Raw genomic sequence first — 22,931 nt, 5'->3', positions numbered from 1 at the left:
CCACATAAAGCTATTTTTTAACACCTAGAGAAAAGCCCTAAGACTTATCCAAAAAGACTTATCAAGGAAAGTAAGCAAAAATATCACGTTCTCCAGAACTGTGAGGATGTATTCCCCACCCCCACCCCTATTTCCAGGACATTTCTCATAAAAAAAAAAAAAAAAAAACCCTTAAAACAGACTCTGCTAGTGTCAATTTTCACTGGGTGAAAAGGGGATGTAGGGTAAGGGGGTGTAAGAAAAGGGAAGAAAAGGAATAATTGTTACTGCTTTCTTTATTTTCTTTCTGGTATGTTTAACATTTCAGGGGAGAAATATACACATGCTAGATTATTTTAATGCTCTTTTCTGCTAAATACTTAGCTGAAAAGTAAAATAAAATAAAATCCTCCAGTCTTAGCCCCAAATGCTGCCTCTGAAAATCCTGTCACGCTAGGCACCAGTGGTTCATACTTATAATCCTAGTTACGTGGGAATCTGAGACCTGAAGGAACATGGTTCAAAGTCAGCCTAAGCAGAAAGTTCGTAAGAATCATCTCCAATTAGCCAGCCAAATACAGAACTGGAGGTGTGGCTCAGATTAGTCACCTCCAGTAACAAAGCAAGCTAAACAAGATCTCAATGGTCTTAAGTTTAAACACAGTATCAACACACACACACACACACACACACACACACACACACACACACATGCAAATCTTACCAAACGAGCATTGAACATTAAATATTTGAGGACTGGAAATATGGCTCAGGTGGTAGACCACCAGCCAACCAACAAGTGAAAGCTTCAGATACCAAGTATGAGTCCCAGTCTTGGAATTTTTTTTTAACCAGTATGAGTCCCAGTCTTGGAATTTTTTTAAACCAATATTTGGTAAAACTGCAGGCTCCCGTTTTGTGTTTTCGATCACATGGTAGACAAGTGGGTCTGAATAAAACCCTGCCTGGGTACGCCAGGCTGGTAAGTGGGAATGCCAAACCCCATAGAGTCCTCGTAGAGGACAGATGGAGAAGAGATAGGACCCGAGAAAAGGAAGTCCCTTGGAAATAAGAAGTGGTAAAGGTGGGGTAGCCACAAGCCCAGTCCCCCTCCTTTCCTGTCACAGCTGCATCCTGGCTGACCTCTGGTGGCACTCAGCAACAGGGACATAAAGGATGAGGAGCCACAGTAACCATCTGGACTGTGCCTTAGTCTTGGGGTGGGGTGGGAGGGGGGATTTGGTGTACTGATGGCTTCCTGTGTCTATGCACAGAAATGGAGCTGGAACAGATACCCAGCCTGGACCCCCTGCGTGAGCCACCATGACTAACCTGTCTACCTTCCCTCCAAGGCACATGGGATCCTGGATCCCTAAGCTAAGAGAACCCCAAACTCTATTATCTCTGCTCCCCCACATACTTCCTCAGAGCTTGGCACTATCCTCACACTTCTTTATTTCTAGAGGCTTTTGAAAGGTTGCTTTCTCTCCATTCCCCCTACCATCTTATCTGACCAAGCATAATCATCCTTTCTCCAGCTCCCCTCTCTACTACAAACAGAAAAAGGGCAAAGAGCTAAGATTTCAGCTCCAATAGCTAAGATCGCAGTTCCCTGTGGAAGCTTGATATTACCCTGCTCCATCTCCTAACTCCACACGAAGATAGATCGCTTAACCAATTCTGCTTCAATGACTGTACTATAATCACATCTCAGACTCTTACAAGTTGTTCATTTAATCCTTCTGCTGCACATTTTAATGCCTTTATGACTGGTTGCACGCTCTAAAGGTATGTAAGGAGTTATTTGAGACTGCTTTCCTGGGTAGCTTTCCCTCCTATGTTTTACTGTTAGAAATAGCATCTTAATAATACCATTGAGAAAAGATTTGTCCTCACCCCCCACCAATGCTAAAACTGAATCTAATAGGAGGGAAAAACTGGGAGAAAGCAAGAGGAGTGAGATATTGTCCAAAAAAGAAATATACTCTTTACCTGACGTATGTATCTATCATCACCTTTATAACAATAAAAAAGTAATTGAATCTAATGAAGCATTTAGCCCTAACTTCCAGTTTACAAGAAATGAAATTGCCTGAAAAGTCCACAAGTGCAGTTTTTACCAAACTCACTAGTGTTTTCAACAAGTCAACCATGTGAAAAATGGGAGAGTTGCTGTTCTAGACAAAACCCAAAGATCAACACTCTGGCAAGGTCTTGGTGACTCACACCGGTAATCTTAAGAGGCTGAGATCCTGAGGATTGTGGGCCAACAGTAGCCAAAAAAAAAGCAAAGCTGGTAGTGTGGTTTAAGTGGTAGAGCACCAGCTATAGGCTGGTACAAAAAAAAAAAGCCAAGCAAACATGAAGCCTGGAGAAAATAAAGTAAGAAAGAAATGGAGTCAACTTAAAACTGATAGATTTGGGGAGAAGAAGCCCGTCTGGAAAAGGTGTACAGTATAGGACTCAAAGTCTATGATTGTAAAAGGGGAAGGCACAGAGGCAGATGTGCCTCTGTGGTTGGTGTGCTCGGGATCTGGGGAGGGATGGGGAAAGAGTGTGATCTTCAGCAATGGAACACATTTTCAGAAGCTATAGGGACAGGAACCCGTCTGCGTGCATTTGTCAAAGCCCAGAGCGAGCAGAACAGGAGGCAGGAAGCCTGACATTAACAAGGGACCACAGTTGTTATAACAACGTTGGTTCAGCAGTTGTTAATGATAACTGCTCACTGCTGATGGGAAAGACAGCGTGCGTGCATGCGTGCGTACGTGTGTGTGCGTGTGTGTGCGCGTGTGTGTGTGTGTGTGTGTGTGTGTGTGTGTGTGTGTGTGATAGAGAGGCTATCTACGTGGAAACGGTATTTTTTATTCTGTGTGGCTGAGAGCCTAACATTCTTAAAATAAAACAAAGTAAGAGCCAGAGCCAGGGGCAGTGGCTCATGCCTGTAATCCTAGCTACTCAGGGAGGCTGAGATCTAAAGATTGTGAGATTGTGGTTCAAAGCCAATCCCAGACGGGTAAAGTTCGTGAGACTCTTATTTCCAATCAACTACCTAAAAGCCAGAAGCAAAGCTGTGACTTAAGCAGTTGAGTGCTATTTTGAGCAAAAGAAACTCAGGGACAGTCCCTAGACCTTGAGTTCAAGCCCCACGATCAGCACAAAAGAAACAAATGAAGAAACAAACAAAAGACTCTCCCTCAGGCACCGGTGGTTCAAGCCTATAATCTGAGCTTCTCAGGTGGCTTTGAGACCCGAGGAGCCCAGTTCAAAGCCAGACCAAGCAGACAAATCTGAGAGACTCCGATTAACCAGGAACATGGATGTAGCTCAAGTGATAGTGCACCAGCCTTGAGCAAAAAACACGTTAAGGCCTGGAGTTCAAGCCCTTCTACTGTCACAAATACACACAAATGTGAATCCATCATGACAGAACTACTTTAGGCCTTAGCAGGTGCAGGGCTCACAGATGGAGCGAGCCACATCTCTGCCTTTCACAGCACAAAACAGGGGTCACCTCCGAGCATTTCCTCACAGGCCGGCAGGGACTTTCTCCTTGGCATGTGTTCCCAGGGACAGAGTTGGCTCAGCAAGCCTCGCTCCTAAGATGCTGCCCCAAAGCAGGGTAGCATTCAGACTTCTGGCTCCAGGGCGAGGATGCCCCCTGACACCAGGCTATTGCCATAGAAGTCAGACAGGGGCCAGATCTGGCGTCCCAGGGCTTTTGTGACCTCTCCCCCATGCCGCTGCTCACTGCCCCTGCGCCAGGCCATTGTGGATATTTTCTTGGTTTCGTTTGCTGTGTGTCATGCCCTCCCAGAGCGCCAGCTGTGGAGGACATGGAAGTACACCCTCACCTCCCATCCCGGGATCTCTAGGTCAGTGTCTCTGAGTGTGACTTACACACAGGGATTACCCAGGGATGTTGAAACACACCTGTGTCCCAAGGTTCTAATTCAGGTTGTCTGGAAACAAATGGACAAAAGGTTTTAGCCCTCCCTAGTAACTCTGATGAAAAGTCACGGTTGCAAATTGCTGGTGTGGAAAATCCCTTACCTTTACACAGGAGCTGGGCATGATGGTATATGACTATGATCCCAGCACTAGTGGAAGACAGAAAGGTTGTTACATTTAAGCCCAGCCTCGGCTACCCATTAAAACCCTTATCTCAAAGACTGCTACACTCAGCCAGTGGCATATACTTGTGAAAGGTTGTGGCTTCCCTCTCTATTTTTAGTGTCTTGCTACCTTCATTGGGCTCTGATTGAGGAATTTGGCTTCAGGACTCTGGAAGCTGAGGCAGGAGGATCAGGAGTTTGAGGTCAGTGGGGGCTCCCTACAGAGACCCTATCTCAAAAACCAAAGTGTCATTCCAATACCTGGATAGTCCAAAATATACGTGTGTGCTCCCTTCCTGAGATTTATTCCCAAAACAAGAAATGAAGATCACAGGCTCTGATTTCAAGATATTTATTTTTTTCACTGAGACTGAATGTTGCTATTGAAATGGAAGATAATGAGCAGCAAATCACCATCATTTAGACAAAATTTCTTAGGTCCCACCTGTCTTACTAAACCAAGTGTATATTTTAAGAAGCCTTTGGACATCTGTAAAACTTTTGCATATTCATATTTTCCCCTTTGCTACTGAAGCTGATTTAAATTAGTTTATTTTTAGTCCTTCTAAACAATAACCAAGAAATTGTGAATTTGATACTTTATATATATATACATACTGGTTTTCTCAAGCATCCTCCAGCCCCAGGGCCCTTGCATAAGGCACATTCCTTCCGTAACTCTATGTGGTCATCTCCTATGTCACCTGTTCCCTAGAGGCTGCTCACTGCCAGGGACAAGGTGACCTTGCAGTGTGGTTCTCAGCTGAGGCTTGGGCTATCCCTCCATTACGAGAGGGTATGGATGGCATGTGGTAGATGGAGAAGAGGGAAGATGCTAAAGAAAGTACAGGGCCTGGGAGCCAGTGACTCATACCTGTAATCCTAGCAACTCAGCTGGCTGAGATCTGAGAACTGAGGTTCAAAGCTAGCCTGGGCAGATTCTTCTCTCCAATTAACCACCAGAAAAGCAGAAGTGGCACTGGAGATCAAAGTAGGGTAGAGCACTAGCCTTGAGCAAACATTGCTCAGGGACAGTCCCCAGGCCCTGAATTCAAGCCCCAGGACCAAAATTAACATTCCAGCCTCCCCTCCACTGGAGCTCCTCAGACCCCCAATTGCAGCACGAAGAAGCCAGGCCCACCACAATGGCTTCTTTATCCTCAGGACTAAGCCAGACTCCTAAAGGGAAGTTCCTGGGACCGAGTTCAGGATTGCTCTCTGCTCTGCCCCCTGAACTGAGGAGTGTGGCTGAAAACAACTTAATTCTCAGTAAACTTAGCCACAACCTGTCTGAGTCTGCAAGTCCATGCAGAATGAGGGGGAGATCCGGGAAGGGGGAGGGAGCCCCTAACAGATAAACCCAAGAAAAGGAAATAGCAAGAGTTTACTTATGAATATGCATATGGAATGGCATTAGGCAACCACTAAGAGCCCTTGTTTTTGTACATCACCAAATCTGCCATCTTTGTGGCTATCAGTAAAGGATTGATTCTGTGACGCATTAAATGAAGGTCCAGATGGTTCAATGTACAGTGTTTTTTTTTCTCTCCTTCCAACAGTTTTATCAGTGTTTATTAATTTTTTTAATGGGGAGGGTTTCATTGCATTATCTCCATGCATATATATTTTTTATCATATTCACTCTTCCATCAATCTTCATATCCTCAGTCTTAACTCTAGATATACCCTGCTGTTCTAAAGTAGATTGTGGGGAACAGAATTGCAGCCTTGTCTTTGAAAAATAAAAGTCAAAGCAAAATTCCACACAGTCTATAAAACTGTTATTTATTTAGTCAGGCCTGGGGCTTGATCTCAGGGCCTAGGCACTATCCATGAGCTTCTTTTGCTCAAAGCTAGAACTCTACCCTCTGAGGCACAGCACCACTTGTGGCTTCAAGCATGCTAGGCAAGTGCTCTACCACTAGCCACATTCCCAGCCACAACTGTTATATTTATGAGGGGGAAAATCTGTACTAAAACTCCTCCCTTTTCTCCTTTCTTCCCCATTCACTCAGTTATTGACGCCTGTTTCTTCTACAGTATAAGATGAGAATGAAATGACCCAGAGGGGCTTGAGCTCTTCAGCTCAGTGCTAGTACTCCACCACTTGAACCACAGCACCACTTCTGCTTTTCCAGTGGTTAATTGCAGATAAGCGTCTTAGAGGGTATTGTGCCCGGGCGGGCTTTACACTGCGATCCTCAGCTCTCAGCCTCTTGAGTAGCTAGGATTATAAGGATGAGCCACTGGCACCCAGCAAAGCTTTTATTTTTTTAATGAGATACATTTTAACAGATTACAAATATCAGGTCTGAAGAAGATTAAGTTACTCTAAGGCCATCCGGGATTACTGTTAGGAGTTAAGTTAGAACTCAGCTCCTATTCTGAATCCTAGAAACTATGTGTTTTCCTCTAAGTCCCTGACATTTTGCTTCCTAAGAATGCTACTTGTCACTGCACTCATGTGTTCAAAGAGTTTTTGGAAAGGGCCTTTAACGTGCATCCTAAGTCTCCAGGAAGGTTATAAAGGACAGAGCAGGTGCCATTAACACAAAGCCCTACTGGGAAGCAGGCGGGAATAAAAGGTAGGTAGACAGGGAAGGTGGAAAGTAAGAGTGTTAATGGGTACGGCCCCATTAGGGGAGGGTCAGAACACTTAGGGTGTGGCCCCAGGTTGACACATCTTTCCAAAAGCTACAGATCTGGGCCTTCGTGTGCCAGCTCGTGTTTCTGAGCATGACTCAAATTTAAGAAAAAAGAAAAACCTGTAGTTTGAAGGCAATGTTTAGACCAAGCTACGTGTTACAAATCTACAGCACAGTGTCTCTATCTCACTTGCCCACAGAAACCCTCCTCAGAACTCCTCAGAAACTCGTCGGGGACATGACCTTTGAAAGCAGGTTGCACCCCCACCTTCAAAACCACTATGGTGCCAGTAACTCTGACTCCAGAAATGAACTATTGTCAGATTGCTCAATCTGAAACTGAAATTAATACCCTCCCAATCTTGAAAACCTATACGATTGAGACCAAAGATACTCTTACAATAAGTCTTTGTTAAACATTTTGGACCAAACAAAAAAAATTAACCAAATTATGAAAAATGGATGTGATCAGACTGTTCAGAGCCCCACACTTGTGTACAGAAATACTCACATTCATGTATCACAATACACATGGAGTGGAAAGCACATAGCAAACGGATTTCTTCTGCTGGGCTTTCATTTTAAAGCGTCACTGATATTTAAGCGCCACTTCAGATTTAAGAAAAAGAGAACGCTGGTGTCTGAATGCAGTAAATGCTTAGGTCAAATCATGTGGGACTCAGAACACAACGCATATACTCTGTAATTCAATGTTTGGTCTGAACTTACTGTGCTAAGACCTTCTTCTTGATCAGAGCTCAACCACTCAATGCACTGTGTTTCTAGAAAACACATCCATTTCTCCATGGGGAAATAAATACCCGTAAACCTCATGATGCAAAACCCTTGAAGAAGGCAAAAATCAGAATATAAAACAAAAGAGAATCATGAACTGCTTCCAAATTAATTTTTTCCTGACTTTTCAATTCTACCTACCCCCTCCTTTTTTTGTTGCTTTAGTGGCCAAGATATAACTTTCTTTCATGTATAATCAACGAGCATTTTCTTTGATGGATATGGGAATTGTGGGATCTAAAGGAAACACAAATTTCTGACCTCTCTATGTTCCAGAAAAGGAGCTGGAATGGCTCAAAAGATTGGAGTTCCTTCTGGTATGAAACTAAGAATGCTATTAACAATGACTAACTACATGTTGAGAGATCCAGGCTGCAATTGTTAGTGACATGAAGTGTCACCCACGCAGAAGTCAATCCTAGAGTTGGAATGTCAGACACAGTGGTACCTGGTGCTTGTCTTCTGCAGTCATGAGCATGAGACCCCTTGGAGGAGGGCAGGGCCTTAGCCCAGGACGTAAGGGTTATCTTCCTCGATGATGTAGACATTGTCTTCTGCCTGGGTTTTCCTCTCTGCGGCATTGTGCAAGGCTCCAATAGGAAGGGCTTTGAATGCCACCAAACTGCAGAAAGGGTAGAAGATGTAAGGGAAAGACAAATCACTTCTCACACAGGAGCAGTGCTTTGGTTTAATTGCTTTTGTTTGGCTTTTGTTCTTGCTTTTGTTTTTCAGACTTGTGTCTTGCTGTGGAGCCCAGGCTGGTCTCAAACTTGTAATTGTCAGCCTCTCTACCTCCTGAATGCAGGGATTTTAGGAATTGTGCAACCACTCAGGGTTTGAACAGCACTTTCATTTGTGATTTGCCAAGATTTGGGTATATGGCTCTAGGAATTGAATTCACACAGGCTATAAAGTGAATAGAGCTTTAGAAAGGCATTGTTATGAATAGCAAGTTTTTCCAAAAGTCTGTTTTAAGACATGAGACATAGCCAGGTGGCTGGTGGCTCAAGGCTAGCTACTCAGGCGGCTGAGACCTGAGGATCAAGGTTTGAAGCCAGCCAGGAGAGACCAAGCTGAGAGACTCTTATCTCCAAGTAACCAACAAAATGTTAGCAGTGTAAATGTGGTTTAAGTGGCAGAGAGCCAGACGTGAGGAGAACAAGCCAAGTGAGAGTACAAGGCCATGAGTTTAAGCCTTGGTGCAGAAGAAGAGGAAGAAGAAGAAGAAGAAGAAGAAGAAGAAGAAGAAGAAGAAGAAGAAGAAGAAGAAGAAGAAGAAGAAGAAGAAGAAGAAGAGGAAGAAGAAGAAGAAGAAGAAGAAGAAGAAGAAGAAGAAGAAGAAGAAGAAGAAGAAGAAGAAGAAGAAGAAGAAAAAGAAGAAGGAGGAGGAGGAGGAGGAGGAGGAGGAGGAGGAGGAGGAGGAGGAGGAGGAGGAGAAGGAGAAGGAGAAGGAGAAGAGAAGAAGAAGAAGAAGAAGAAGAAGAAGAAGAAGAAGAAGAAGAAGAAGAAGAAGAAGAAGAAGAAGAACAGGAGGAGGAGGAGGAGGAGGAGAAGCCGCTGTAGCAATAGTAAAGCAGGTAGCCTAAGAAGCATTTAAAAAAAAGTCACAGCTAAGCACTGGTGAGTCATGCCTGAGATCTGCTGGGATCTAAAGGATCACGATTTGAACCCAAATGGAGAGAAAAGTCTGCAAGACTCCATCTCCAAAATAATCAGCAAGAGCCAGGCTGGGTAGCATAGCCACTTCATAGAACGCCAGTCAGGCAAGTATAAAGCTCAAGTTCAAACCCTAGTACTGGGGGAAGAATGTCAGACTAGTCCTTTAGGACAAGAGTACAGGAAGGAAAAATCCAAACGCAGCTATCTGACTTCAACCCATGCCAATAAACGAGAGTAGAGAGGATGGATGGTGTTCTGAGACCTGCCTTTCATAATCGATGTGGGAGGTGAATTAGTGGAGCTCTGGAAAGGACCATTCTGTATGCCCTGATATTTGGACTGAGTGATAGATTTTGTGAAAAGCAAGGAGGCACATGTCAGGGAAGAGAGAAGACTAATTTTAACTTGTGGGATATTTCACTGTAGCTGTACTGTACACAGGGACTTTTCTGTTATGAAAAGTTTGCACCCCGAGTACTCATTCAGCTGCAGGTGGTAATATATTTTAAAAGCCCATCACAGAATGGCACATGGCTCTCTCATGTGCAGAAGCTAGATCTAAAATGCCAGGATATAATAAATTATACAGGAACTGGTCATGCATACACAGTGAGGCCAAAGGAAGATACTCTTAGGAGAGGAACTGAAAGGCACAATGCCTATGTGATCATACAAAGTAATATTTATAGAGGCAATGGAAACGCTGGAAAATGGAAACAAAGGGATATTTTTCTTTGTGGCTGTCTTTTGATCTAATTTTTTCATAAGGGGAGGCACAGAAATGAAGGGGAAAAAGGGTAAACAAATGCAGCAGTGGTACTCACTGGATATGTATGTTCAAAATGAACTTTACCACTTGTGGGTGGGGATGGGAGGGGAAAGCTGGGAATGAGCTGGGGAAGGGGTGATCTTGCTCAAAAAGACATGTACTCTTTACCTAACTTTTATAACTGTTATCCCTCTGTACATCTTCGTTATAATAACATTTTTTTGCCAATCCTAGAGACTGCACTCAGGGCCTGAGCACTATCCTTGGGCTTTTTCCTCAAGGCTAGCACTCTACCACTAGGCCAAAGTCCTGGCTCTTATAATAACAAATTGTAAAAGGTAAAAAGCTTTTCTGTGGCCCTTAAAATGGGTTATTCATACCTGTGTGAAAATGGCCTCACATGTTTAGTGTTTTTAGTGTTTTGCTGTTGTTGACAGTCCTGGGGCTTGACAGGTCTAGGTGCTGTCCCCGAGCTTCTTTGAATTCAAGGCTAGTACACTGTCACTTAAGCCACAGCACTACTTCCAGGTTTTTCTGTGTAGTTTATTGGAGATAATAGTTTCACAGACTTTCCTGCATGGGCTAACTTTGAACCATGGTCTTCAGATTTCAGCCTTCTGAAGAGCTAGGATGATAGACATACTAAATGAGGGTTTCAGAACCCAAGGTGGAGACAGAAAGCAATGAAGACCCGCATATCATTTCATGCTTACCTTATAGACTTCCTCTTTCTTATGTGGAAATATCCTTGAGTGGAGGAAGGCAGGGAGGGGTTGAAAAGAAAATGAAACACGTCAGCCAAAGGATTGATGATATCATCCATTCAAGTGTGTTTTGGGGGGAACTCGAGGGGAGCTCAAATGATAGAGCACCTGCCTAGTGAAAACAGGGCCCCGAGTTCAAGCCATTGTGCTCTCCCCTCAAATTGTTCTACTTTGGGGAGGGAGGGGCCTTGATCACTGACCCTTACGCTATCACTTGACCTACAGCTCCACTTCATGTTTTTTGGTCTTTAATTGAAAATAACAGTTTTACTGACTTTCTTGTATGAGCTACCTTCAAACCTCAATCCTCAGTTCTCAGCCTCCTGCGTAGCTTGGATAACAGGCATGAGCCACTGGCATGCAGAAAAGTGTGCCATTTTTATTTTTATTTGACTCCTTCTTTGAGAGTTTAAGATGATGTCATCCTGCATTCCTGTTGTTAAGGTCTGTAGACCCTTAATAACTTTATTGCCCAGTAAATTGATTTTTTTGGTAATGGTTTAACACCCAAAACTTGGAATTTTGTATCCTGATATACATACTGTGTTGCATGCAGTCCATGACCAGGTTTTCTCATAGGGAGATGACAGAAATAAATGCCACACTCACTTGCAGGGGTATATACACACACATTTACACACTCACACACACATGCATGCAGCAAAGGGACACACAGCATCCCAGACCTCTTTTCTAGTCTTAGTCAAGCCACGTTTTCCCTCCCATCATCTCGTCTGCTTCTTCTGCTCAACAAGTGTTCTAGAACTTCCAACAATATCACCCACAGGGCATAGAGCGGGTCTTTCAGGTGGAAGAGAACACATCTCCCGAACTGCCATGGTTTGCTCCCTTGCAGATCTCCATCCCATCCAACACAAACTCTAGTATCTTACTAGAACTTATTCTATGGAAAAATTAAGTATAAACATTCTCCTCTGGGGACCAATAATTGGACAATAAAGGACAAAAACATTTCTGTTAAGCCAAAACTCCACTATAAGAATGTAATTAATGTATCGGTTGGAGTTTGGCACCATGTGTGCTGTAGAGCTGAGGGCTTGGAACACAAAATCAAAATCACAAGGCCACCTCGGGATCCTAAATGCAGGCAGTGTGTCTTCAGAACCTGGTTCTGGAACCCGAAGAACATTCTGGAAATGACTTACTCGTCATAACCAAGGCAGCCAAAATGAGCAACAGTAAGGAAGAAATCACAGTTCCAGTCAGGAATCCACTCGTGGTCGTCATCCATTGTCTTCGGGCTGGCAACAGCTGCTAAGAGACAACAGCAAACCCAGAAGGCATCTTGTTAGGGTTACAATCAGAAAATATTTCCTGGAGTGTCTTGCTCCACGATGTTATCTCTTTATCAGCCGTTGGGGATTTTCTAGATCACGAGGGTAAGACAGGATGATCTGAGATTGAATGATATCGTGGAACTGAAACTTGAAATTCAAAGCTTATTTAAGGAAGTATCGTCTTCTTTTGTTGGGGTAGCATTAACATGTCTCACCTCTGTCAAGATTCAAAGTATATGGCCGGGCAGTTTGGCCTAGTGGTAGAGTGCTTGCCTAGTATGCACAAAGACCTGGCTTCAATTCCTAGGTACCACATACATGGAAAAAGCTGGAAGTAGTGTTGTGACTCAAGTGGTAGAGCACTAGTCTTGAGAAAGCCCAAGGACAGTGCTCAGGCCTTGAGTTTAAATCTCAGGACTGGCAAAAAAAACCAAAAAACAAAAAACATTCAAATTGTATGCTGAAAATGAGTTTGCAAATAATGTATATAAATTGTTTTAAAAACCAACTGGGCTGTTTCTCAAAAAATATTGTCTTAGGATATTAAAATACAGCTTTTTTTGGCCAGTCCTGGGCATCGTCCTTGGGCACTTTTTGTTCAAGGCTAGTGCATATTACCACTTGAGCCATGGTGCCACTTCCAGCTTTTTCTATGTATGTGGTACCAAAGAATCGAACCCAGGGCTTCATGCATACCAAGCAAGCATTCTATCACTAGGCCAAACTCTCAGCCCCAAAATATAGCTTTTATTCATATTTAAGTTGACTTGATCTGCTCTAGGACTGTGCTCAATTATTAAAATTGTTTTTGATAAATTTGTCATTTATAAGAGCTCTGGGTACTGTCCTGGAGCTTTTTTTGCTTAAGGATAGCACTCTAGTACTTGAGCCACAGCTCTCTTTCTGGCTTTTTGGTAGTTCATTAGAGATAAGAGAGTTCATGGGCTTTCCTGTCTAGGCTGGCTTCAAATCTTGATCCTCTGATCTCAGCCTCCTCAGTAGCTTGGATTACAAACATGAGCCTATTAATGCACAGCTAGGACACATTGAGAGAGAGAGAGAGAGAGAGAGAGAGAGAGAGAGAGAGAGAGAGAGAGAGAGAGAGAGAGAGGATGTACTATTCAAGATATCATTTAATGGGCGGCTCTAACAAATTGGTCTTCCTAAATGGACTTTTCAAATTAAAACATTCATAGTCTTTGATTAAGAATAAGAAAGTCAGTCTGTGGACTAATCTTAAATATAGCTTGCTTCTAGGAAACCTAGCTGCTAAAGAAGGAGACACATACTTACAGTTTGATTCGTATACCAAAGGCTGCCATCTGAGCATTGAGTCATGGTGTCATTCCCATCTGTTCAACAAGAGGTATCATTCATTAGAATCACCAAAAACAAAAAAAAAAGAAGTATTGAATTTCCACGACAGACAGCAAATATATTTATACTGTCTTCTGGTAATGAATGAAATGCTAAGATTATAGTCAAATACTATGGAATAATAATATGATCAAATACTATACCAAAGAATTTAGCATTTTATTAAATTATCCTATAAGTTGTACTTCTTAATCTCTTGTGTGAGGTTCTTTGAAAATAAGACTTTTTTTTCCTTTAAGAAAAAAAGAAACACATGTAAGCACAGTTAAACCAAAGTTGAGTCTGACTAGGGTACACTGTATGGATGCATTTGGAAATGTCACAATAAACACCCCCAAACCCCACACCTTGTACACCTACTAAATGCTTATAATAAATGTTGAAGGACATTTTTAATTCAATGCTGACCACATTCATTAGCAATGTGACCCTGATACTCAAGTGTCCCTGCATAAATACAAGTCTGTATGAATATGCGTATGCATATGAATGTGTATATATGCATATATATGTATTCATATTCATTTCCAGAATAACCTTGAACTACTCACACTGTCAGTGTGTGTGGTTTAGTGCCTTTTTCATAATTAAACTACATAATGCAGGTAAAGCACCTAATTCTGCTCTGGAAAAACATTAGTTCTATCATTATTATTAATGGTGGAAGGAGAAGAATACTGTGGCATATACATCCCAATATCAATTTCATCATCAGCTGAGGATAACGTACATAAGCATGTGGCTAGTACCTGGTGGTAGGCGGAGCTATGTGTGTCTCCAAAGCAAAACTACAGGAGCTCCCCAGTCTAGCAAAGACAAAAATACTACGTGGCTCCAAAAAATTACATGAGAAAATGGAACATTTTCTGGCACACACAGGTGGGTGGCAGCCATCGATGATCCAAACCCCTCGCAGACTAAACAGTCTTTGCCTTTGCGCAGTTTTAACCAACTGAAGGCCGACCAATTTCAGTGGCCGACTTGGCTTACAAGCCACAGAGACACAGCCAACATGGCAGCAGTCACAGAAATCCTGGGGACTCAGCTGCTCCAGTATCTGTTCCACTGGGGAAAGCTCTACCCTGAACAGGTTTCGGTGACATAACATTTTGGGGGGAGGATCTGCCACTCGTGCTTTTCTCCACACTCAGCGCCAGAGTGCCATGCAGCTGCTCCTGCTGATAGACTCTGGCGCTTCTGTCTGTTCTCATTTTGGTTTTGTGCCTGGGAACTGTGTGTACTAGGGATTCCATTTTCAAATCCATTATCTAATCCCTACTGAATTTGTCCCTCTGGGACTCTCACTGCAGGTCTACTGTAAGTTAACCAGTTTTTCAGGATTGCCTGGCAAGAGAGAGGCAACAAGGTAGGTAGGGGGTGGCCACAGATGGCAACTCCAAGATTACCATGATTCATACACAGGGGGAGTCCTGCAGGGACTGGGCACAGGCACAGGGGCACAGGAGCTACGCCTGAATCACAAAGCAGTTCGGCAAGTGGTGTTCCATCACTGTGGCTATCAAGGAGTCAGCCGGGAAAGATGGCAGCATCTGTGCCACGTTCTCCCAGCAAAGAGAGGTGGGGGAGGGGACCCACGCAGAGTCTCAGTGGGGGACGGTGTCTGGAGAGTGCATGAACACCAACCCACTGCTACTAGTGCATTCCTTCATAGAGCCATCTAGGAGAAGGAAGCCTGCCCTCACGTTTATGTACCTCCCTCTGCTCGTCACTCAGAACCATCCCACTGAGAATCAGGTGGAAGCATTCGGACCACAGCCCAATCTCAGAAGGTTCCAGAGGGGTGTCACAGCTATATTTAGACTTGAGGACTAGAAAGAAGCATGAGTGATCCGTTTGGGGGAGACAGCAGAGGGTTGGATTTAATTGTTCAAAGCCTTGACTCAACGTTCAAGCCCAGTAATAAATTTGAAGTTAAATTGATTGATTGGATATAGAAAATTAAGATGTGGCCTGGGAGTGAGGCCTAGTGGTAGAGTGCTTGCCTAGCATGCACAAAACACTGGGTTTCACGTGCACAAAAAAAGCCTGAAGTGGTGCTGTGGCTCAAGTGGAAGAGTGCTAGCCTTGAGAAAAAAAAAAAAAAGAAAAAGAAGCAGCAGCAGCTCAGGGACAGTGTACCCAGGTCTTATGGCTGGCAAGAAAAAAGAAAAAGAAAAAGATCTGAACCCACTCACACATCAGCAAGGAGGATGGAGTTACCTGTAGGGCCAGAGGGCAGTGGGGAGCTGGAAGTCTGGGTCTCAGTTTCTGGCAGTGTGGTAGGTTGGGGTTTCGCTGCAGAAGTCAGAATCGGTGAAGAAGCTGCTACTTGAGTGGGAATGATGGAAGAAGTGGATTCCATCTGGGGAGGGAAATCTACGCCCCCGATAGAAACAGCACATAAAACGTCAAACAGAAATTCTGGCTTCCTCAGTACTTTATGTAGGTTTCCTCCAAATCATTGGCCCTCACCCACCCACCTCCAGCCCTTTCAGTTCTTCTTAGAGAGATGAGTCTTCAGTAGCATGAGGAGACACACTCTAAAGAAGGGGCTAGATAATCTCATCGATACACTGGATTATTTCACACCGTTTCATGTCTTTATTTGCTAGTCTGTGTTAATCATACAAAGGGGAATTCATTGTGATATTTCTACACATATCAATATTTTGATCATTCGCACATCCCTTTTTACTTTGGCTTTTTATTTTACTTGTTTGTGTAGTACTGGCCTTGAAACACTTAGAAGGCAAGCTCTAGTAGTGTCACACTTACTTACTAAGCAAGCTCTCCACCAGTGACACAAGCTCCCCAGCCTTTTATGCTTTAGGTATTGGTTCTCATACTTTTCTCCCCAGTGCCAGCCCTAGATGGCAGTTCTCCTACCTGTGTCTCTCATATAGTTGGGATTCTAAACATATGCCCAGCAACTGGCTTGTTTGTTAAGGGGTAAAGTGCTGTAAAATTCTTGCTCAGCCTGGACTTGAACCATGATTCTCTCAATCTCTGTCACCCGAGTAGCTGGGATTCCAAGAAAGTGTGACTCTCACCCTGCCTATTCTTGCTAGATTCTTAAACTCTAAATTCACCAAGTCTATAGCAACCTATCTTCTGTAGGATAACTATTTCACTAATACATGTCTTATTTCACTTTTTGAAAGAGGGCCTGTGAGTCGCCATTAGCTATCATGTTATCCTGTATCTTGTTCTCTGCATCCCATATTCTTTTTCACCATAAACCCATTCTCAGCTGGACTATTTTCTCTCCATGACCCACTGGTGACCTAGACCAGCAGTCTAGCTATTTCTGACTAATAATGAATCCCTATAGGGAATCTGATTGGCTGGTGATGGAGGGTCTCACTCTGAAACATGTCTACCTGAGCAAGACATGATGGGGAGACTGTTTTGGACTTTGTGAAGCAAACATTAAAAACCCAATTCCGGAGTATATTTTCCATCCTTCAGTGCTCTTCATGGACCACAGTCTCTTATTAGAAAGCCTCTGGGCTCAGAAGCACACATTTGGGGTTTTTTTTGGGGGGGAGAGGGGTGTCATGGGGCTTGAACTTGGCCTGGGCGCTGTCCCTGAGCTCTTCAGCTCAAAGCTACCACCCTACACTTGAGCCAAGCCCTACTTCCCATTTTCTAGAGGTTAATTGGAAATAAAGTCTCAGGTCCTTTTATGCCCGGACTGGCTTTGAACCTTGATCCTCAGCTCTCAGCCTCCTGAGTAGGTAGGATTACAGGTGTGAGCCACCGCGCCCAGCTCTAGCACACATTTGTTTTACCTGTTTTGTGGGTCTGTGCATATGTTGTTGTCGGAATCATAGTGGTATTAAAAATCCTTTCCTCTGTGTGCGTTATTGTTGTCATTGTTGGAGTTGTGGTAGTAGGGACCCTGGTTGTTGTTGCAACAGTTGTGACCATCAATGGAGCTAGAAATCAAGCAACAAGAAATAAGAGCCTCATTTTGGACTTGAGCCCCAGGACGCCAGAGGCAGTCAGTTCTCCTGGCAGAATTGTTTGCGCTGGATTCCTCATCTTTTGTCATTGGGCAATGAGAATGGGATGAGGAAGGAAGCAGATGAAGGGAATGTTGGGGAGGGAAGGGTTCAGTCATGAGTATGGGCTTGGCATCACTTCACAAGCACCTTTCTGCAGTGGGGAAGTTATGGAGAATCTAGGATCATCCTTAGCCCCTCTCAGTGATAAGAACTGGAGCAGTAGTTTTCAAATCTGGCATGTTCACCAGTGTTCCCAAGATCTCTGCATCCTAAACAAGGGCAACTCCTGCCCTTCACCTTGTGCTGGCTAGATCCTAGAAACAAAGGATTTATATGCTCGCAGACAAGCTGGGCAAGACCTTTTAATGCTCACTGAAAAGATGCAAGTTGAGCAACCCTGAACTAAAATGCTTGGAACCAGAAGGGGCTCAGATTTGAATATACCTTTCATTTTGCAGTATTTGCATGCAAATAACAGATGTATCTTGTGTATTGGGCTCAAGTCTCAACATAAAATGCATTTATGGGTCCGGGAGTTTGGCCTTGTGGTTAGAGTGCTTGCCTAGTCATGCACGAAGACCTAGGTTTGATTCCTGGGTACCACGTACATGGGAAAAAAGTTGGAAGTAGTGCTGTGGCTCAAGTGGCAGACCATTAGCCTTGAGGAAAGCCCAAGGACAGTGCTCAGGCCCTTGAGTTCAAGCCCCTGGACTGTCAAAAAAAAAAAAGGTAAAGTTAGTTTATATAAAGGTACATTCAAGTAATAGTTTTAATAATTTTGTGCATGAAGCAAAGTTTGGTAGTGTAGAATTTCCCACTTGTAGTGTTCATTCAACAGGGATTAAGTTCCCTTAATCTGTAATGCACAAATTGACATTATTAGAATCCAGACAAAAGTCTCAGAGCTACACAAGTATCCAAGATCAGATCAAGCCAGAACTGAGTGCCAAGCACAAGTGAACAGCTATGACACCAGACCTGTGGATACTCTTTCCTACAAATCAGCAGGGACTGCTGCCTGGGGCTTGAACTCTAGTCCAGGAAGCTGTCCCCTGAGCTCTTTTTGTTCAAGACTAGTGCTCTACCACTTTGAGTCACAGCATCATTTCTGGTTTTCTGGTGGCTAACTGGAGATAAGAGCCCGAGCTGGCTTTGAACTGTGATCCTCAGATCTCAGCTTCCACAGTAGCTAGGAATATAGGCATGAGCCATATTCCATAAAGCTCATGACTAGGGAGCAATTTATTTGAGTTACAAGTTCATTAGGAATCTAGCCCATTTTTGCCTTGATAAAGAATAAGAACCCATTCCTTATAAGTGCCCACAAGCAATTAGTTAAAGTAGAGGTCAGTAGTCAGCTAATATTTGTCTATAAAAGACAGAAAATGAATATTTCATGCTTGGGAATATAAGCATGATTTCTATACCATCTACTCTGTTAGTTTAAAAGTAACCAATGACATATAAATGAATGGATGTGGCTGTGGTCCAATAAAATTTTATTCACAAAAAGTAGATGGGCCTTTACAACATATGAAATGCCCCTGGGACTATAGATGCTGACTCTAATGGATAGCCAGAGGCTCTCAGTCCACAGTTTAAAATCTGACCTAGAGGAAAAAAAAAGCAAGCATGCAAAACATCTGGTCAGAAGATCATAATGGGAACAAAAGAAAGGAGAAATCAACTGTTCTTACTGGGGGCTATTTCCTCAGTAAGACATAGGAAAAGTCCAAGATAGAAAGGCCTGCTCGAGTAGCTATATGAGAGGGAAGCTTTAAAAAAAATAAAAATAAAAAAAGGCTTACACAGAATTATTTATTGGGGGATGATGTAGATAGTCATTTAATCTAAGACTCTTGAGTAATAAGGATTACAGGCATGAGACTGTATAAGTATGTACCTGTTAAAGAGTTTCTAAGCCTCTCATTAATTTCAGGATATGCTGGGTTTTTTTTTAAATAAATCCAACCAACTCAATAAATAATTTCATAACTCCAAGAGGGTTGTAATCTTAACCCTATTATGTCTTCCCCCAAAGCTCACTCTTCACTGCTTCCTGGTGCGTACTATATCACCACTTTTCTTTGCACCCCCAACTCAGTCTGGTTCCCAGACTCAGTTTCCCCAGACTCACTGAGCAAATCAAGAAGGAAAACATAATTTTTCCAAATCTCTGAGTTTTGTAAACTTCCTGGAAACAACAAGTAAACGATGTTGGAAGGCAGAAGCTTCTGTAGAAGATGTGGTTTTCATTTGTAGAAGATTAAATTTTGTGAATTGGTGTATGATCTTTTTCAAAACTCTGAGGCAAGGCAAGGGAAGTGGCAGAACTATACACACATATATTCTAAGCAAGATTAAGTTCAGACTGGGCACTGGTAACTCAATGCCTGTAATCCTAGCTACTGAGAAGGCTGAGATCTGAGGAGAGCGGTTCAAAACCATTCTAGGTAGGAAAATCCATGAGATTCTTATCTCCAATTAGCCCCAGAAAACCAGAAGTGGCGCTCTAGCTCAAAGTGGTAGAGCACTAGCCTTGAGTTGAGGAGGTCAGGACAGCATCCAGGCCCAGAATTCAAGCCCCATAACCAACCAACCCACCCCTCCACCCCCCCAAAAAAAGACCAGGTTCAGGAGATTTGGGAACGCTAGGCGAGTCATACATCTGTAGTTTGCATTATCTGTTTTGTTTTATACTAATATGTTTTAAAACGTTAAGAATGGACAGTTCAGCATTCTTCACAGGAGTGCAGAATGCCAGGACTCTACAAAGCCTTAAGACTGTAAGATCTGCTAAACTATTTTCTCTGGTTCTAAGGCAACCCCAAGTATGAATAGAAACTCAATAAATCCAGGCCATCCTCCAATGATATTATCAACATCCAAACTCTTTGCAGAAAAAAAGTTCCCTAGCCCTGTTGTAAGATATAATCTCAGAAGAAAAGGGAGCATTCTTTCAGTTTAAGTAAATTCTGCTTGGCAAAACTAAATCCACATATCACTACTGAACTGTGGCAGTTAATTCATGAGCCAACAAGTTTGTCTTGAAGCACTAATCCCAGAGATATCTGTTTCTAGCCCCTGACCTTGAATCAAGGTTGACCTTACAACTTAAACTACATGAATAAAAGTTGTGATCCTTAGAAGAAAGAATTTATTTAAAAACAGGACTGATGGCCAGACATGGTAGCTCATGCCCATAATCTTAGCTACTCAGGAGGCTGAGATGTAAGGATTGCAGTTCAAAGCCAACCTGGTACGAAAGTCCATGAGACTCTTATCTGCAGTGAACCACTAGAAACCAGAAGTGGCACTGTGGCTCAAGGGGTAGGGCAGTAGCCTTGAGCTGAAGAGCTCAGGGACAGTGCCCAGGCCTAGAATTCAAACCCCTCACAACCAATAATATAAAAAAAAGAAACAGGACTGGAAAAAAAAAATCCCTTCCTACTCCCATATTACTAGAAAAGAAAACATCACCACCAAACTGAAAAGTCAGTTAACTTGGATGAGATAGTCAAAGGACAGAAGGTAAGATTACCTGGGTGAACTTTGAGGGACAGGGTGATTTTCTGATCATTGAACCAGCCCCGAAGCTCCACCCGGCAACAGTACAGGCCACTGTCGGCCTCTGTGGCCTCCTCTATGGTCAAAGACACATTGCCTTGTGCGATCTGCCCCTTCAACTTGTAACGCGGCTGCTGCTGGTAGGTGACACGGTACCCGTTGGTCCAGATAAGGTTATCAGCACAGGAGGACATAGGACAAGCCCCTCGGCCCCAGCACATGGATGTCACACCCCTGTTACGAGTCACTGAGTACATGCAGGGCAGGGTCACCGATTGATTCGCCATTCCATCTACTTGGGGGTAAGGAACCACAGCATCTGACGAAAAAGAGAAGAAACAAAGACGCTTCAGCAGTTTCCTAAACAGCTGTTTTCTTTGTTGCTGTTGTTTTAAACCACGCGGGATATTTTATTTAATCTCTGTAGAGACTTCATACCTGAACATTTTTAAGCAACACATTCTTTATCAGCATGATGACTCAGTGAATATATTTATGAGTAATTTATGTAGCTATAATATTCATGCTGTTTTTCTTTACTCTTTTCTTTCCTTTTTCCTTCCTTTCTCTTTCTTTCTTTCCTCATTCTTTCTTTCCTTCATGCTTGAGGTATCTGATTATGAAGCCTAGGGTTGGCTTTCAGACTCACTATGCAGCTGTCCTCAAACTCAGGATCCTTCTGCCTCAGTCTCCTCAGAGTGCTAGGCTTACAGGCACGTGCCACCACAACTGGCCTGTACTCATTTTCTTTACCATTTTTTAAAATAATGCCATTGTTTTTTCATGGTACTAGAGTTTGAACTTGAGGCTTTTGCTTGCTAGGCAATCAGGATAGAAGCAGGAACAGGGTTGGGGGTGTGGCCTAGTGGTAGAGTACTCACTGCACAAAGCCCTGGGTTCCATCCCTTGGTACCACCTATACAGAAAAAGCCAAAAGTGGTGCTGTGACTCAAGCCCTGGGACTGGCAAAAAAAATTAAAAAGCAGGAATATTCTGGTCTTTTGGTGACTGTAACCAAATAGTTTTCCAATGGGTTTGCTATGACACTGAAATAACACCACACTCTGCTCAGTGTCTGATTGCTGTAGACACCTGCATATCTTATTCCTGAGATCCACTTATTTTATTATTTATTAATTTTTTGCCAGTCCTGGGGCTTGAACTCAGGGCCTGAGCACTGTCCTTGGCTTTCTCAAGGCTAGAGCTCTACCACTTGAGCCACAGCACCACTTCCAGCTTTTTCTGTGTATGTGGTACTGAGGAATCGAACCTGGATCTTCATGCACACATGTTAGATACGCACCCTACCACTAAGCTCTGCTCCTGACCCCTGAAATACATTTTTAAAAAATCAATTATAGAAAAATGCCAGTGACTCGTGCCTGTAATCTTAGCTACTCAGAAGGCTGAGATCTAAGAATTAAAAGAGATTTCCACAAGGAAAGTCTCTGAGAATCTATATCCAATAAACTATCTCTCCCCCTTAAAAAAACAGTGGAACTGAAAGTGGAACTGTGGCTCAAGTGGTATAACACTAGTAAGTATTTCTTATGTATATATGCACTCACCCCAGACATACAGCCCTGACTTAGCCATGATGACAGTTATACAATTTCTGTGGGTCTCTGCTCACTAGTTAACCCACAACCCAGGCGACAAAGCTCAAGGAATGTGTCTTCTCCCACCAGCTCTGGGCCCTCCTACTCACTTACCTGTCAGAAACAGTATGAGGCTTAGCATCACTATTTGACTGTGCATTATGACGTTGATCTGAAAGGAAAGAAGACACATTGGTTGGCTGTGGGCTTTCCTGCCCCGTGTCAGATGATGTTGGAACAGATCTCAGTTCCCAGAGTGCACTTTCTCCTTTCATGAGAATCACTATCTGAATCACATAATAGTGTTCTACTAGGACATGTGAGGCAGCCACGTGCAGTTTTCCACTTTTGGCACTCC

At 43.2% G+C, this 22,931-nt stretch overlaps 1 protein-coding gene across 1 annotated transcript; it reads right to left on the bottom strand.

The window, feature by feature from the left end:
* Positions 1–7,584: 7,584 nt before the first annotated feature.
* Havcr1 (hepatitis A virus cellular receptor 1) lies at positions 7,585–22,733 on the bottom strand. The gene is made up of 8 exons (XM_090320722.1): positions 22,688–22,733; positions 20,950–21,294; positions 17,193–17,339; positions 15,622–15,696; positions 13,318–13,376; positions 11,893–11,998; positions 10,676–10,709; positions 7,585–8,156 (listed from the first exon to the last, which is right to left on the bottom strand). The coding sequence occupies exons 1-8, from the start codon at positions 22,731–22,733 to the stop codon at positions 8,039–8,041; spliced, it is 930 nt and encodes a 309-aa protein (XP_090176848.1). The 3' UTR covers positions 7,585–8,038.
* Positions 22,734–22,931: the final 198 nt, after the last annotated feature.

This window comes from Megascapheus bottae, chromosome 29, assembly GCF_031878675.1.
Source record: "Megascapheus bottae isolate mThoBot1 chromosome 29, mThoBot2.hap1, whole genome shotgun sequence".
Lineage (NCBI taxonomy): Eukaryota > Metazoa > Chordata > Mammalia > Rodentia > Geomyidae > Megascapheus > Megascapheus bottae.
Note: the sequence above shows the minus strand (reverse complement) of the source record. Positions and strands in the feature narration are given on the sequence as shown.